Here is a 12,753-nt window from a genome sequence, read left to right on the forward strand (position 1 = left end):
CATGGATAAAATGCTGAGCTTGTTTAAAGAATGGGAGACGAAATCAAGCAGTGGTGGGAAACAAGTACCTCGCTCTTTTAGTAACATCGCCAATGAACCAAACTTACCAGGAAGTAAAATAACAGGTACTTAGGTAGATGGTAACTGAACAGTTATTTGGCATACGGCAGTGATTTGATTCATTATTTCATATTAATATGCTCGAAACGGCGAGCATATATCGATGCCTAACTCTGATTAAAGTATTAAGAGGCTAAGCTGAGGCTTTGAGCCTCAAGCTTGGCTTACGCTAGTTATAGGAATGTATGTGCATATTGGCACGGACTTGAGAACTACTAGCTAGGTAGGAAATAAGTAAAGCGTTGCTCATTCAATGTTTCACCAATACGTCAACCCCTCTTGTCAATGCGTACAATCTTGGACTCTAATTGCTCAGATAAATAAATAGCATTGACATACCTCCCGTACAATCTTCTAAGTATGCCTAGGTCAGGGGAAAGCTATGGAGAACTGATGTAGATAAATAAGCTTTAAGGCTGATGGCCATGTTGAGGGGGTCACTATGTCGTTTATGGCATGGTAAATGGAGGCATGTACTGCGTGTAAACAGTGGACAAATTTAAAAGCCACGTTATTTTCAGGCTAGTTATGTGTAATCGAACCTATCATTCTTAAAACAATAATTACTTCTACTAGAGAATCGAGTTAGATTTCATGAATTCACTTCTTAAAGACGTAAATAATATTGTCGATCGGTTGTGCTGCAAAAGTTCAGAAGGCTCTGCCCTACAAACAGCTATACGATCGATTGTAAGTATGATATATTGTCTTTTGTTGCCTCAGCTTGTGAGTCTGGTCACAGGAATTAACAGGCGTACTTTTATGTTCTAAGCTGCAAGGTTATGAAAAACTTGATTAAGAAGAAAAATAACTTGATTAAAACTACCTAACTAACTTATATTACAAAGAATAGCACATTAAATGTCCATCGGAATTAATCTGGTGTTGTAGGAATAGGTGCGTTGCTGCCGTCGGCATTGTTGTTATCACATTTAAGATGCCGGTGCCGGTTCCGGCGCCGAGAAGGCCGGGAATTTGGGCCGGAGCCGGGGCAGTCGCGGAGGGTTGCTACCGCATGTCCCTTGGAACTGTGGAACTGTGGAGTTAAACCCGGCAACACATAAAGCGGAGCTAAGAAAACACTTCGCCAGAGCAGATGACTCACCAAGGCGAATTTTAATACCATCATGTTACCTAGGTACACAATATTATTTATTAGGTACTATTTACATACTCCAGACACCACCACTATTCATAAATGTGGCTTATACCCAACAAATCGACCAACATAACAAACATCAAGGTGAAACAGTAAAACTCGGTTATATAGAAAAGGGCTTTCGGTGTCAGAACCACAGAAAAGCAACGCTGCTAAACACGACACGTCTCCTTAAGGAAGTTCTTAATGCAGGTCGTCGGGTGAAATCAGGCGCAGGCGCAGTCGCAATTTCCAGATCTGCACCTCGCTACCGGCCAGACGTAGCAATTTTAACTGCGGGTGACTGAACTGACTTGGGTCTGTCCGTGGGCCGCCGATATGTAGTTCGCTTTCCCCCCCCAGCGGCCCACGAACGTCTGCTGCAGCGCTGCAGGTCGGGCACAGGCAGCAGAGCGTTTCCGACGCGCGTGTACCTTGCAGGAACCGCTGTTGATAATGAAACCTCATCTAGGTTCCATCTCCAGCCCGAGTCTACGTACGTCCGGTTACTGTAGAGCCTTGGAACAGCAGTCGTGGAATTCTGGGAATTGGCCACATCATAGAATTTTTATTTCTCTCCTATCCCCACATCGCAAGGGCAAAAGAGAAAAAAAAAAAAGCCCAACACACCTGAGTTATGGATCCTTCTCTCTGATGTTTGCTGGTTGTTGAGTTAGTTGGACCCTTTTTCCTCATGGGATTCCCAATCACAAACTTCCTAAAATGCCGAATTTTCCGATTCGGCCAAACCCCACTGACTGCCCACTGAGCTCAATTTTTTTTCTTTTGTTGTGCACAACTTCTGTCGTGCTGATTTAGACGAGGGGCGTGTAGCTAACATATACCTTAGCTATAATTGCCCTTTCTTTTTTACAAGACATACACGTGTAGGCCGTCGACAAGGCAAAGGGGCCAACTTATTATACATGTTTTTTTTAGAAGTTTGGCCCCCTTGTGGTATCCCTCCACTAGGGGATGCAGGCTCCGGATTCCGTAAGGCGAAATGGGCGTATTGCATCTTGCCGCGACCCCTCTCGAGAGGAGTCGCTCCGCTCTGAGAAACATATGACCCCGTGTCTAGCAATCAGCACGAGCCGGATTGGAGGATTATATGGGCTGCCGAATCCTACGGTGCTTGGCGTCGCCGTTCGGAAGTTATGGCTGGATACGGAATAATTACGTAGGCCGTTTAGGCCGTGATATTTTGCTCGAAGGAATGGCGGCCGAAAATACGTGCTGTTTCTTACGGCAGGCCGGTTAATCAGGTTTGGTAAGTTAGTAGTAGGATGAAGTAAGAACTAGTAACTTCAAAGTGCAGCATTTTAACGACTCTTGGCCTATTTAGTTATGGTGTCTTAGGCTCAAGACCCTTGATTTGCTAGGTTCATAGGATCCTAATGGTCGTGCATCTTGCTTGCAGCAATGAAGATCCCATGCTATGAGTCGTGTAACGTGAGCACTAAATAACATATCTGGAAGTACTCTTTTGAAAAGATACAACATGTATAATATAATGGGGGATGGAGGCGTATGTAGTAGTCCCCTTGTGCATAATATTAATACCGTTCCCCGCATCTAGGTAATACCATAGCAGATGGCAAATAGGATTGGTGGAACTTAGAAGCATTCAACTCCATGGACTGGCCGAATAGATCACCAATAGATCACCAAGAAACCACCAACTAGGTTAGACTGCCCACTTCGCTTTCACCGGGTGGGACGGCCCGCCGATCTAGTCTAACATCACCAGACTAACGGACCGATGTAGATGTGTAGATGGATAAGCTACTTGTGATACGTGACATGACATACATTCATACGTACATTCAAGACCATAGAATCGATATACTAGGTACTCAACTGATTCTTATGGACGACAACGCTTGCGAAAACCTCACTCGGAGTTATAACATTCTGGAATAAGAGCTCTGGGGGGGTATGAGTATGACCGAACGCCTACAAAGTAGCACAGACAGCCTCCACCTGTAAGTTAACATAGGATCCGTACATGAAACAGCAATCCAACTTTGGCCCTTCCTAGCCAATGGCTAAAACTCCATCGTGATGTAAAATCGCACAAGGGGTATATAAAGTCCATGAATTAATCAATCTTTCCCAACGAGGTTTGCAAGTTCCGTTGCCCTCCGCAAACCCAAAATTTGACGACATAAGCCACCAGTGAAGTAACAAAGTAAATGAAGCCATGAGCATAATGGCCATATATATACTGAAGAGGGTATTGCATTATAAAAGAAATCCATGTTTTTCAGCCCCACGCATCTTCGATCTCCCAAAGCTTAAGATGATCAAGCTGGCCAGAGTCTGAATAGCGTCTAGCAGGAAGATCTGTCCTTGGGTTAATGGATGCCGAACTACGATCTTCGTATACGCCATCGAACTGAGCCGGCGGTAGATTGGCAGCCTGATCTTTCCACCACAGGTGGAGGACATCCTGCTGCCATCTATTGGTATCGCGGACCCTGAGACGGGAATGGAAAGTAGACCACAAAAGCTCGGCCTCCATGGGCGATAAATGAAGCTTATGAAGCAACCAGCGATTAATATAGCCCCTTTTGTCAACATCTCCAGCCTCTTCAAGTAAAGAATGGATGTTGACCTCGCGGGCCGCATCATTAACATGCTTTTGACGGGATGGCATTCCCGGGGGAAGTGATAGGGCGAGTCGGAGCGACTGTTGAGCTGTCATGGGGAATGCCTCTAGCAAGTGCGTAGGATTTGACAGTAGTTTGGGGAACACCGAATGCGCCAGGGTCTTAGGTTGCCCTCTCGCGTGCGTGTCGAACGGGACATCATCTAGCTGAATATCGTCCTTAAGGATGGGATTGACTCCAAACCCTTCCTCCTGGAAAGGTGTGTTCTTGGGCATTACTCTCTTTTCGCGGCATTCGTTCTCCAATCTTATAACATCTTTCGTGAAACGATCGATATCAAACCGAGCCTTCCGCTCCAACTTGTCGTAATCCATTAGCATTTCAATATCGTCTTCCGACATTACTCCCGATCGCTTGAGTTCGAGAGCTCGGTTCTTCCCCGCATCCCCGTACTTCTCCAGCAGCTCGATACTATCAGGAGATAACAAATGAGACTTTCCTGCACTCAGGGCTTTCCTTTTCATTTGGGTATTTACTAGAAGCTCCTTGGCTAACTGTATGTTCCGAGAAGCCTCTCGAAGATCTTCAAATAGAGGATGTATATCCTCCGGGCGATCACCAGTGATTCCTCGCAGTGCTGAGACCTCCGAGGTCACCGAACAGCTTTCATCATCAGTCTCGTCATCAGTTTCATCTACGCCCGCCGCGACGGTATAGAACCTTCGCTCTTCTAACTCCAACTCTACTTCGCCATGCTGGAGTTCATCCAACATGTCGTCGAAGCGTTGTTCTGCTTCCTGACACCTGAGCTGGGCATCTTGCATATCCTTGAAGAGATGATCTAGCTCTGGATTATTAGGAAGTATAGCCTGCACGGCAGTCATAAAGGCGAGGCTAGTTTCATCCTTCATGTGGCGTAGATCTTGAACTTGGACTCGTTTCAGATGAATGCTGTCGAACATTTCCCATAGATTAGTCCTCCGGTCTCTGAGCCTCGAGTAGTGTTCCGTTAGGCGTCGGAGACCGCGAGAAGCATGGCCGGACACGTTGTCCTGATCATCGTCCTCATCCTCAGAAGAAGAATCAGCCAGTCCAGTCTCATCTTCCTCGTAGTCGCTCTCCTCACTCTCTGCTCCAAACCCCTTCCAACTGTACGGCTTAGGCTTAGGGCCCCTGGCGTCAGGAAAACCTATCCGTCCCGATATATTGTCGTGGATTCCATGTGGAAGTGGTCGTAGTTGCCGACTCGATGGCACACGGAGGAGGTCCGGCCGATTTTGCGAGTCCAGCGGATAGTTGACACGGAGAGCGTCGGAGATGAGAGACCTCCTATGGATTTGGGAAGGTATAGACGGTGACTTCACACGTCGAAAGCGAGAAGAAGGTGAGTGAGATTTGCTTAGGTTATGTTGCCGGCGGTTTAAGCCGGTTCCCTCCGCAGCGGCGATGGTTGCTGCTAGCTTCTGTGGCAAACTCTTGGAGATGCTAGAGGACGAATTTACGGAGGGTAGAACAGGGGGGAAATGTGGTCGGCGGGCGATGCGGGCATGCGAAGTATCAGACGTGACGGACGAATCGTCATTGTCGTCTTCGGAATCAGTCCAACCTTCGGACCCGGTTGTTAGGGTACGGGATAAATCTAAGGGTATGTCCTCGGCCGACATGATAGATAATTGACTACTAGATTCAGTGGAGGGGTCGTATAATACGTCATGATGGCGGTCATATTCGAGGGGACGAGGTTCGAAGCTTTCGAGAAGAGCCAAAGGATCATCAGCCAAATTTACATGACGATGGGCGACGCTAGTAGCCATTCAGGACGTTTCAACTGTGAATTCCGTAGCAGCATCGTAAAGGGAAAGAAATGGATACGTTATTCTTTTTTCTTTCTTCTTTCTTTATTTGTTTTTCTGGAGACAAGGCTGTTGTTATTTCCTATGGACCAGGGACCAAAAGAATCGATAGGTGAGCAGGTGACGCGGAAGTGATGCGAGAGGGTGTTTTGATGCAGATTGACAATAGGTAAGGCCAAAAAAAAAGGAAAAGAAAACACGAAGGCTAGATTCGAGGCCAGTTACACAAAGCCCACCCCCCTAGCACGGCGGCGTAAGTAACTTGAAGTATCAACTATTCGTGGCCGTTGCAGCTATTGGGCTTTATTTAGGGAAGATTTAGCACGTGGCGCTAAGGCTTGTCGGAACTTATTCAACTTGTATCCCACCCTTGGGGCCTATTCTAGCATCTTACCTGCCTGGGCCTGTCTAAAAAGCCACCTAACTAGACTGGTAGTATCTCCCGACTCCGGCTCCCCCGGGCGGGACCCTCAGAACCTTAGCGTAGACCCACCCACCACAGCGATCAATTGAAAATACCCTTACCCTTAACCTTTAACCCTTAGTCTCTGTCCTTCCCCTCCCCTCCCCCTAGCTTGCCCTATCTGCCCTACGATCAAATGTCTTATTGAATTATTGAATTTAATGTAGTTTCCTTATCTACCTAATATGTGGGTAGGTGCATTGGAGTTAATCAGGATAGATAATTAACAATTACTAACTATATAAAGTTATAGTAGTCGCTATACCTTTTATAGATTAATAAGTTAATAAAAGTGGTAAAAAAAAGATTGGAGCTATCAAACTTCTACTTTACACGTGCATGTTTTTCTCCAACCCTCCAGCCGTCCTGCCGTCTAAAGCATCTAAGCGCTTAAACATCGTGAACAAGCGAAATAGTTGGGAAAACACTATGAAGCAACCCCCCCGTCTCATAACATGACGAGGCTCTCAACATCCACGAACGATTGTCCATGTCTGATGACATATTATAGCTTGTACACAAGATGAGCAGTACTTTAAACAGAGCCTCATCTTGTCATCCTAGATGCATCTGCCCGATTTCTCCTCACGCACCCCTCCGGTCCTCGCACACACCCTAACTCCTCTAACTCATCTGTTAGTGGTCATTGGTTAGTGGGGGGTGTCGTTTAGAATATGGAGACTTCTGCATTGCTACAATACATGGCCTAGTTGTTTGGCTAGGCCGTTTGCGGCTGCTACAACGTATTCGACAACGTACCCTACAACGTACTCTTGCAGTAGTGTTAGTGGACATCCCAAGTGGCATTCTAAGTTACGCCAAGTGGCTGCCGCTTGATGGTCCACGATTCCTCTATTTGCTCCCTTTTGTCAGGCTGCAGAGGTTTAGAACTCCCCTCCCCTTGTCGAAAAACGAAAAGTAAAACGGACCCTAGGATACTTACCCTGGGAAGACCCAGACTCCCGCTCGCTCGCACTCCCGCTCTACTTGCTCCTCTTTACTCCTCTTACTTTCTCGATAATAGAAAGTAACAAGAAACTCCCAGACCGGAGAAGAATAGGCGAGTATAGGTGGGCCGGCCCGCCAAGGGAGTGAGAATTGGAAATTCCCAAAAAGTTGATAAGAACGCACCACACCCCCTCTCCATTTTCCACCATGCCTTACTAGTCCTTTTTTTTATGAATACTGTTGTTTATGTCGCTTTCCGTCGCGACAGTATGTCTCGGGTTTCTTTTGTGTCCCCGTTCTGATAATTAACCGCTTAATTCGGCCGTCCGCTTCTGTTACCTTTCTCTATCCTCGTCCCGCGTCCCCGTCCTATCCTCGATGCGGGCACACTCTCACTTACATCTGAATGTCCCTCTCCTCTCCGGAGAGCCCTGAGGGAAACTCCTCCGTCCGTTATACAAACGCCGAGGTTGCAGCCACTACCATCCCCTTTGATGATTGGCTGCCCACTCTCATGCCTACATGATAGTCTTTGCCTACCTAGGCCTTACAAGCTTCCAATTCTAGTTCACCTACGATCCCTGGCCAGTTCGTCTTCTCATTCCCACATTGTCGACGCTATTTGATTCCTACGAGAGCACTGCATCTTTTTCTTTTGCCGCGAAGCTGTCACGGCCAATGACCTTTAACCGACTTTATCACGAGACATAAAGTGTGACTTCGAGCCGTCAAATCAGATAGATTTCTTCTGTCCTTAAGAGACATTTGACGTGCTGGCGTAGTGTTCACCAAAAACTGTCCCACACTCTTGGCTGTCTTCTCGACCGAAGCCATCCTTATAACGGTCTAGGGTTATTCTTTTAAGACGAGAGAACGTATCAGTGACAGAGCCGCATAGCTGATTTAAGGCTCAGTTTGCGTCGGCTTCGTCTCCTCTTCCCCGATTTGCTCGTGATTGCTTCCTCTGCCCACGACTTAGACATTGCGCATATTTCTTTGCCTGTTGACATTTCCCATGAGAAGTAAAAATACAAAATGTCACAATGCAAAAGCAGAAACATAAGCAAAAGTCGTCGCGCCCTTGGAGCGAACCCAAGTGGCACGACCAATATCAGCAATGGTATTCGGAACGAGTAGGCCGGCATGGTACGTTTTATGGTATCCTGCGAATTCCCGGCCTGGTTTGTGCTAACGAACCATTCATCAGGAACCATAGAGTATAATTGGATTGGGCCAACCCTCCCTAACGCTCCTGACCAAAGTATCCCACGGTCTGACGCTATTAACAACCTGGTTGACAACCTGGCTGTAGAGGTCGGTCATCTTAGTGTCGACCAAGGTATATACGACCAAGGCCAGTATCCTGATTATGGGGGCCACCATGCCACCACCATCGATCACGCTAGCTATACACACGATGCACGCCAGCCCCAAGATTCTAATTACCTTGATCATGTGCAGACGCAGCAGCAAAGCAGCAAAGGAAAGGGAAAATCTCTTGAAGTTGAGCAGCTTGCGGATTATGGCAGTTCCTCGGTGGATAGCAACCAACCACAAGTTACCCGTGGAGTACAACTGGCAATGGGTGACTACAGCCAAGGAACGCGCCCCCAATGTAAGATGCAATCATTACGAGCCGACCACGAGAGGCTAATGATTTTAGATACCGGTTCAGATTATTTAAGTGCTGAAACTATCGTAGCTGGTACAGCCGGAAATGTTTCAGAACCACAAGTGAATCGTTACGACGAATCCGAGGAAAACCAGGTTTTTAACGACGACGAATATCAGGAAGCTATCCGCAGGAGCCGCAGCGAGTATTACGGAACTCAAAAAGCAGGCGAACCATCTTACTCGACGCCAGTGGCAGAAGCAGCCACATCATCATCCTGGCCTACTGCCGTTGACCCTAATGCATACGAATTAAGTCCGTACCACGTCAAACTCTAGCTGACACAGTGGCTGATACTTCCAAGCAGATCCATCCCTAGTAAACGGAGACGACCTACCAACACCCCGTGGTGGTTCGCCAGTTTCGGGTCCTATGATCCCATCAACTCTATCTTACGCCAATTACATTCAGGGAACACCAGGAATGGAAGAAATCCTAGATAGCCGTAAGCCCACTTTCAGACTTTCAATTTTTCATATTTGACTAAGTAGACAATAGGATACAGAGTAGAACATTCAGCGCGGTTTCAACCAGGCGAGGTAAGTAGTGCCCTTTTTTTCATGTTTATTGAAGATGGGACAATAGCTAAATGTGTCGTATAGGTGTTCAAGATTCTTTGGTCAGAACCTCTCGGCCAAATCGGTGGCGACGACCCAATTTCCGATGTAACGAAAAGAAGGACCGCGGCTGGTAGTAAATTCTATGTTGGTTTTCGTAGGTTCATCATTGTCACAACGGACGAGAGCCATCATAGCACTTGCGTGTAAGTTATCCCACCCCCTTTTATGTTTCAACCTACTCACAGCAATAGGCCAATCCTAACGTACGACCGAAGAGGATGTCTAAAGAAAGGCGTTAGACCTAGCAAACATGGAATAATATACATGGCAGGGAGTAAGCCTAGACTTTTAAAGAATGAACCCGAACTTGGCTTCACCCCCGTAGCACTTCAGGTCTACGCGGAAGGCGAGAAACTTGCCAAGGAATCTCGAGTCAACTACTCCAAGTTAGTCACTATTGAGCACAACGTCAAGGTCTTTTTCATCGGCTCGATTACCGGAGAAGATTTCGAAAATGTCAGCTATGCTGTTGACGTGTGCTGGGATAAGAAGATGCGTCTATCGAAAAAGTCGAGGAGGTAAATCCGCTTCGCACCTAACAAACTATACGTTCATCCACGGCCTAGGCCACCATGGTATTGAACGGCACCACCCTATACATACGTTTTACACAATCTACCCCATGGCTTTATTGCCTATAACTAGCGTTCACCGACTTGGAGATCGGTAATATTATAACAAATTACGTTTCACTTCCAACGGCGACCCGTTGCCACCACATTTTTAGCGAGATTTCCACGATATAGATATTGGAAAAACAGCACACTGGTACGCAAGGACCAACAACTATTAATAGTTAGCATCCTGCTTCCGTTTCTACTATGCAGCACCGTCCACTAAGACAGCATATAACATGGCATACCGGGGTTTTCAAAAATTGGGGGGTGGCAGAATGACGCATGAATCTAAGGAATTATCATGACATTACGACTACATGTCTTACGAATTAACCAAAAGACAGACGGGGCGCAGGATACTAACTTGCAAACCCGATTTTTTTCTCCTCTTTTTTTATACTACTTAGCTTTCTGCATCTATCGTTGACACATTTTTGGCTTGCTTGGATTAGGGGTTACCACTAATAGTCCATCATCTACTCGAGAAAATACAATTCCCAGCTTTCATTTTACCATGTTGCTTTCGTACCGTATTTATCTACCTAGGTAGGTATCTATCCGTGCAGGTTTTCTGTCGTATACCTATGGATATAGACGTAAAGTCTAGCTAGAATATCCGTCGTTTTTATTTCATTCTGTCATTGCAAAACATGTATATGAGAAACTACCTAACCTAAGGGAATAGGGTTTGTATTTTGCCGTTGTCTATCTTGGCGTGTGCTCTGTATAATACATGGCAGGTATGTCAAGCGAGTAAAACCCGACAAATCAAAGCACGTGCAAATCTATTCGGCCATCGTCTTCGTTCATGTTCTGTATATTTAACAATTGTGCTCGACCTTATGCTATCTAATTACATGAATACCGCCGAAACAGTCCAAACCTCCAAGCACACACCCTCAAACCAAGAAACGCCATTGGTGCCATTTACTTGAAAGTCGCAGGGGTGTTTATTGCTCTGAGATACTCCGTCGGCATCGTTCCATACAGTTCGTATTTCATCCATCCGGCCACCCTCTTCCACTCCATTTGTGACTTATGCTCTTGAAAGGAGAAGTAATAACAATTATTCGTAACCGTGAACCCGCAACCGCCGGAGTAAAGAGGAAAAGAAATAAATCAATGTCGTCAATATGGATCTATCTCCTCCCCTAGCCTGGTTTTTTACATGACGAAGAACCAGAAGCCATGTTAAACGGCAACGATATCCTTCCTTTACCACCAGCCTTCATCATTTGCCTTGCACCACCAGTTGCAAACCGGATGAAATTAACAATCATGTACCTTAACTCATCCCCTATTCCTCATTTCCCTATCCCGACCCTTATCCGTATCAACCATCCCCCTTATCCACATGCTCATTCACCGCCTACTCTCTCCGCTGCCCTCTCGACTCACGCTTCTTCTTCTTCTTGTCTTTATCCTTGTTCTCCGCATAATCCCTGACATCTGTACCGCTTACCGTGCTAGGCGACAAGCCGGGGATAACATGGTGGTACGACTTAGTTCCCGTATCGGCGCTCTCGGCGCTGACCTCGCTGGGAACCCACCCGCTCGGCGGCGGCAGGAACCGACCGCTCACACTGCTCTCAGCCATTTCCCTCGGCTCCTCCTCGATCGTGCTCGCTCGCACCCCCGATGACACCGCGCTCTGCGGACCCGCTCGAGCGCGCTGGAAACTATAATCACGCTTCACGCCGCTGCCGCTAGCACTACCGCTGGCACGGCTCTCCTCGCGCAAGCGTCGGGCCTCAGCGCGTTTCTCACGATCTGCATTACGATCCGCAGTGCTGTATACCTTGCGAATACCGCCGCTCTTATGTCGTCCGCTGTCAGCCGTGGTCTCGCTAGCGCCGCTATGCTTGCTGTGCCGATTGCTATGGAGGTCACTACCCGCCGTCGAGCTTTCGGGGTTCGTCGAGCCGTCCCAGGTGCTGCCTTCGCTTTCCTTGTTGATGCCACCGACGCGGGCAGCCTTCTCGTTGCGGTATGCGCGTAGCTGATCCTTTGCTTCGGCCTCGGCTTGTTCGTCAACTAGGACGCCGTCTTCGCCGACGCGACGGCCGGCCTTCTCGCGGTTCCGGCGGTCCTTTTTCTTCTCGCGCTCGCGGTCTTTGCGTTCGCGTTTCTGGCGACGGCGTTCGCGCGCAGAGAGGTCGGAGGCGCCTGCTGTGATTCCGGTGAGTGTGCTTCCCGTGTCGCCTGAGATCTGCGTTAGACCGCCCGTGTACTCGGTGCGGCCGTCGTCGACGTCTTTGTACACAGAGCCGCCGCCGAGTTGAGTGGTGGGGGTAGCGTTAGATAAGATAGTGCCGTTGGGGCCCTTGCGGCGGAGAACAGTGGACTTGTAGTCATCCCAATCATCTTCCTTGAAATAGAAGCCACCGTTCTTAGCCCAGAAGAAAAACCAGATGCCGGTGCACACGAAGGCGGCACCAATGAGACCGAATAGCACGAACACGAATGTATTGTTGATATCTTGAGGCCGCACGGCACCCTTGTGCGGGTCGACCTTCTGCTCGCCATTATCGTCACCGTCTCGTGCTAATAGAATTGAACGGGCAGCTAGGGGCCCTAGTTGTTGTAGAGCATCCGTTGGAGAGCTGGGGATGTTGGTCGTCGAGCGGGAGGCGAGGTCGTTCGCTGTGCTCCGAGCTGCGGATAACAAGCTACGCGCGTGTGCCGCTAGACTTGGCAGTAGAGGTGCCAT

The 12,753-nt window shown here is 47.8% G+C and overlaps 3 protein-coding genes across 3 annotated transcripts; 1 reads left to right on the forward strand and 2 right to left on the reverse strand.

Moving 5' to 3' along the window:
- Positions 1 to 3,524: 3,524 nt before the first annotated feature.
- GL218_07252 (uncharacterized protein) lies at positions 3,525 to 5,534 on the reverse strand (the record flags this gene model as incomplete). Its single annotated transcript, XM_033584001.1, has 1 exon — positions 3,525 to 5,534. One exon carries the CDS (start codon positions 5,532 to 5,534, stop codon positions 3,525 to 3,527), a length of 2,010 nt encoding a protein of 669 aa, XP_033433020.1.
- A 2,643-nt stretch (positions 5,535 to 8,177) lies between these two features.
- On the forward strand, positions 8,178 to 9,948 carry GL218_07253 (uncharacterized protein; the record flags this gene model as incomplete). The annotated part of the gene is made up of 7 exons (XM_033584002.1): positions 8,178 to 8,280; positions 8,342 to 8,749; positions 8,798 to 9,061; positions 9,114 to 9,251; positions 9,305 to 9,345; positions 9,409 to 9,569; positions 9,618 to 9,948. 7 exons carry the CDS (start codon positions 8,178 to 8,180, stop codon positions 9,946 to 9,948), a joined length of 1,446 nt encoding a protein of 481 aa, XP_033433021.1.
- A 1,464-nt stretch (positions 9,949 to 11,412) lies between these two features.
- On the reverse strand, positions 11,413 to 12,753 carry GL218_07254 (uncharacterized protein; the record flags this gene model as incomplete). Its single annotated transcript, XM_033584003.1, has 1 exon — positions 11,413 to 12,753. The coding sequence occupies one exon, from the start codon at positions 12,751 to 12,753 to the stop codon at positions 11,413 to 11,415; it is 1,341 nt and encodes a 446-aa protein (XP_033433022.1).

Source organism: Daldinia childiae (assembly GCF_008694065.1).
Source record: "Daldinia childiae strain JS-1345 chromosome Unknown Scaffold8, whole genome shotgun sequence".
Taxonomy (NCBI): Eukaryota; Fungi; Ascomycota; class Sordariomycetes; order Xylariales; family Hypoxylaceae; genus Daldinia; species Daldinia childiae.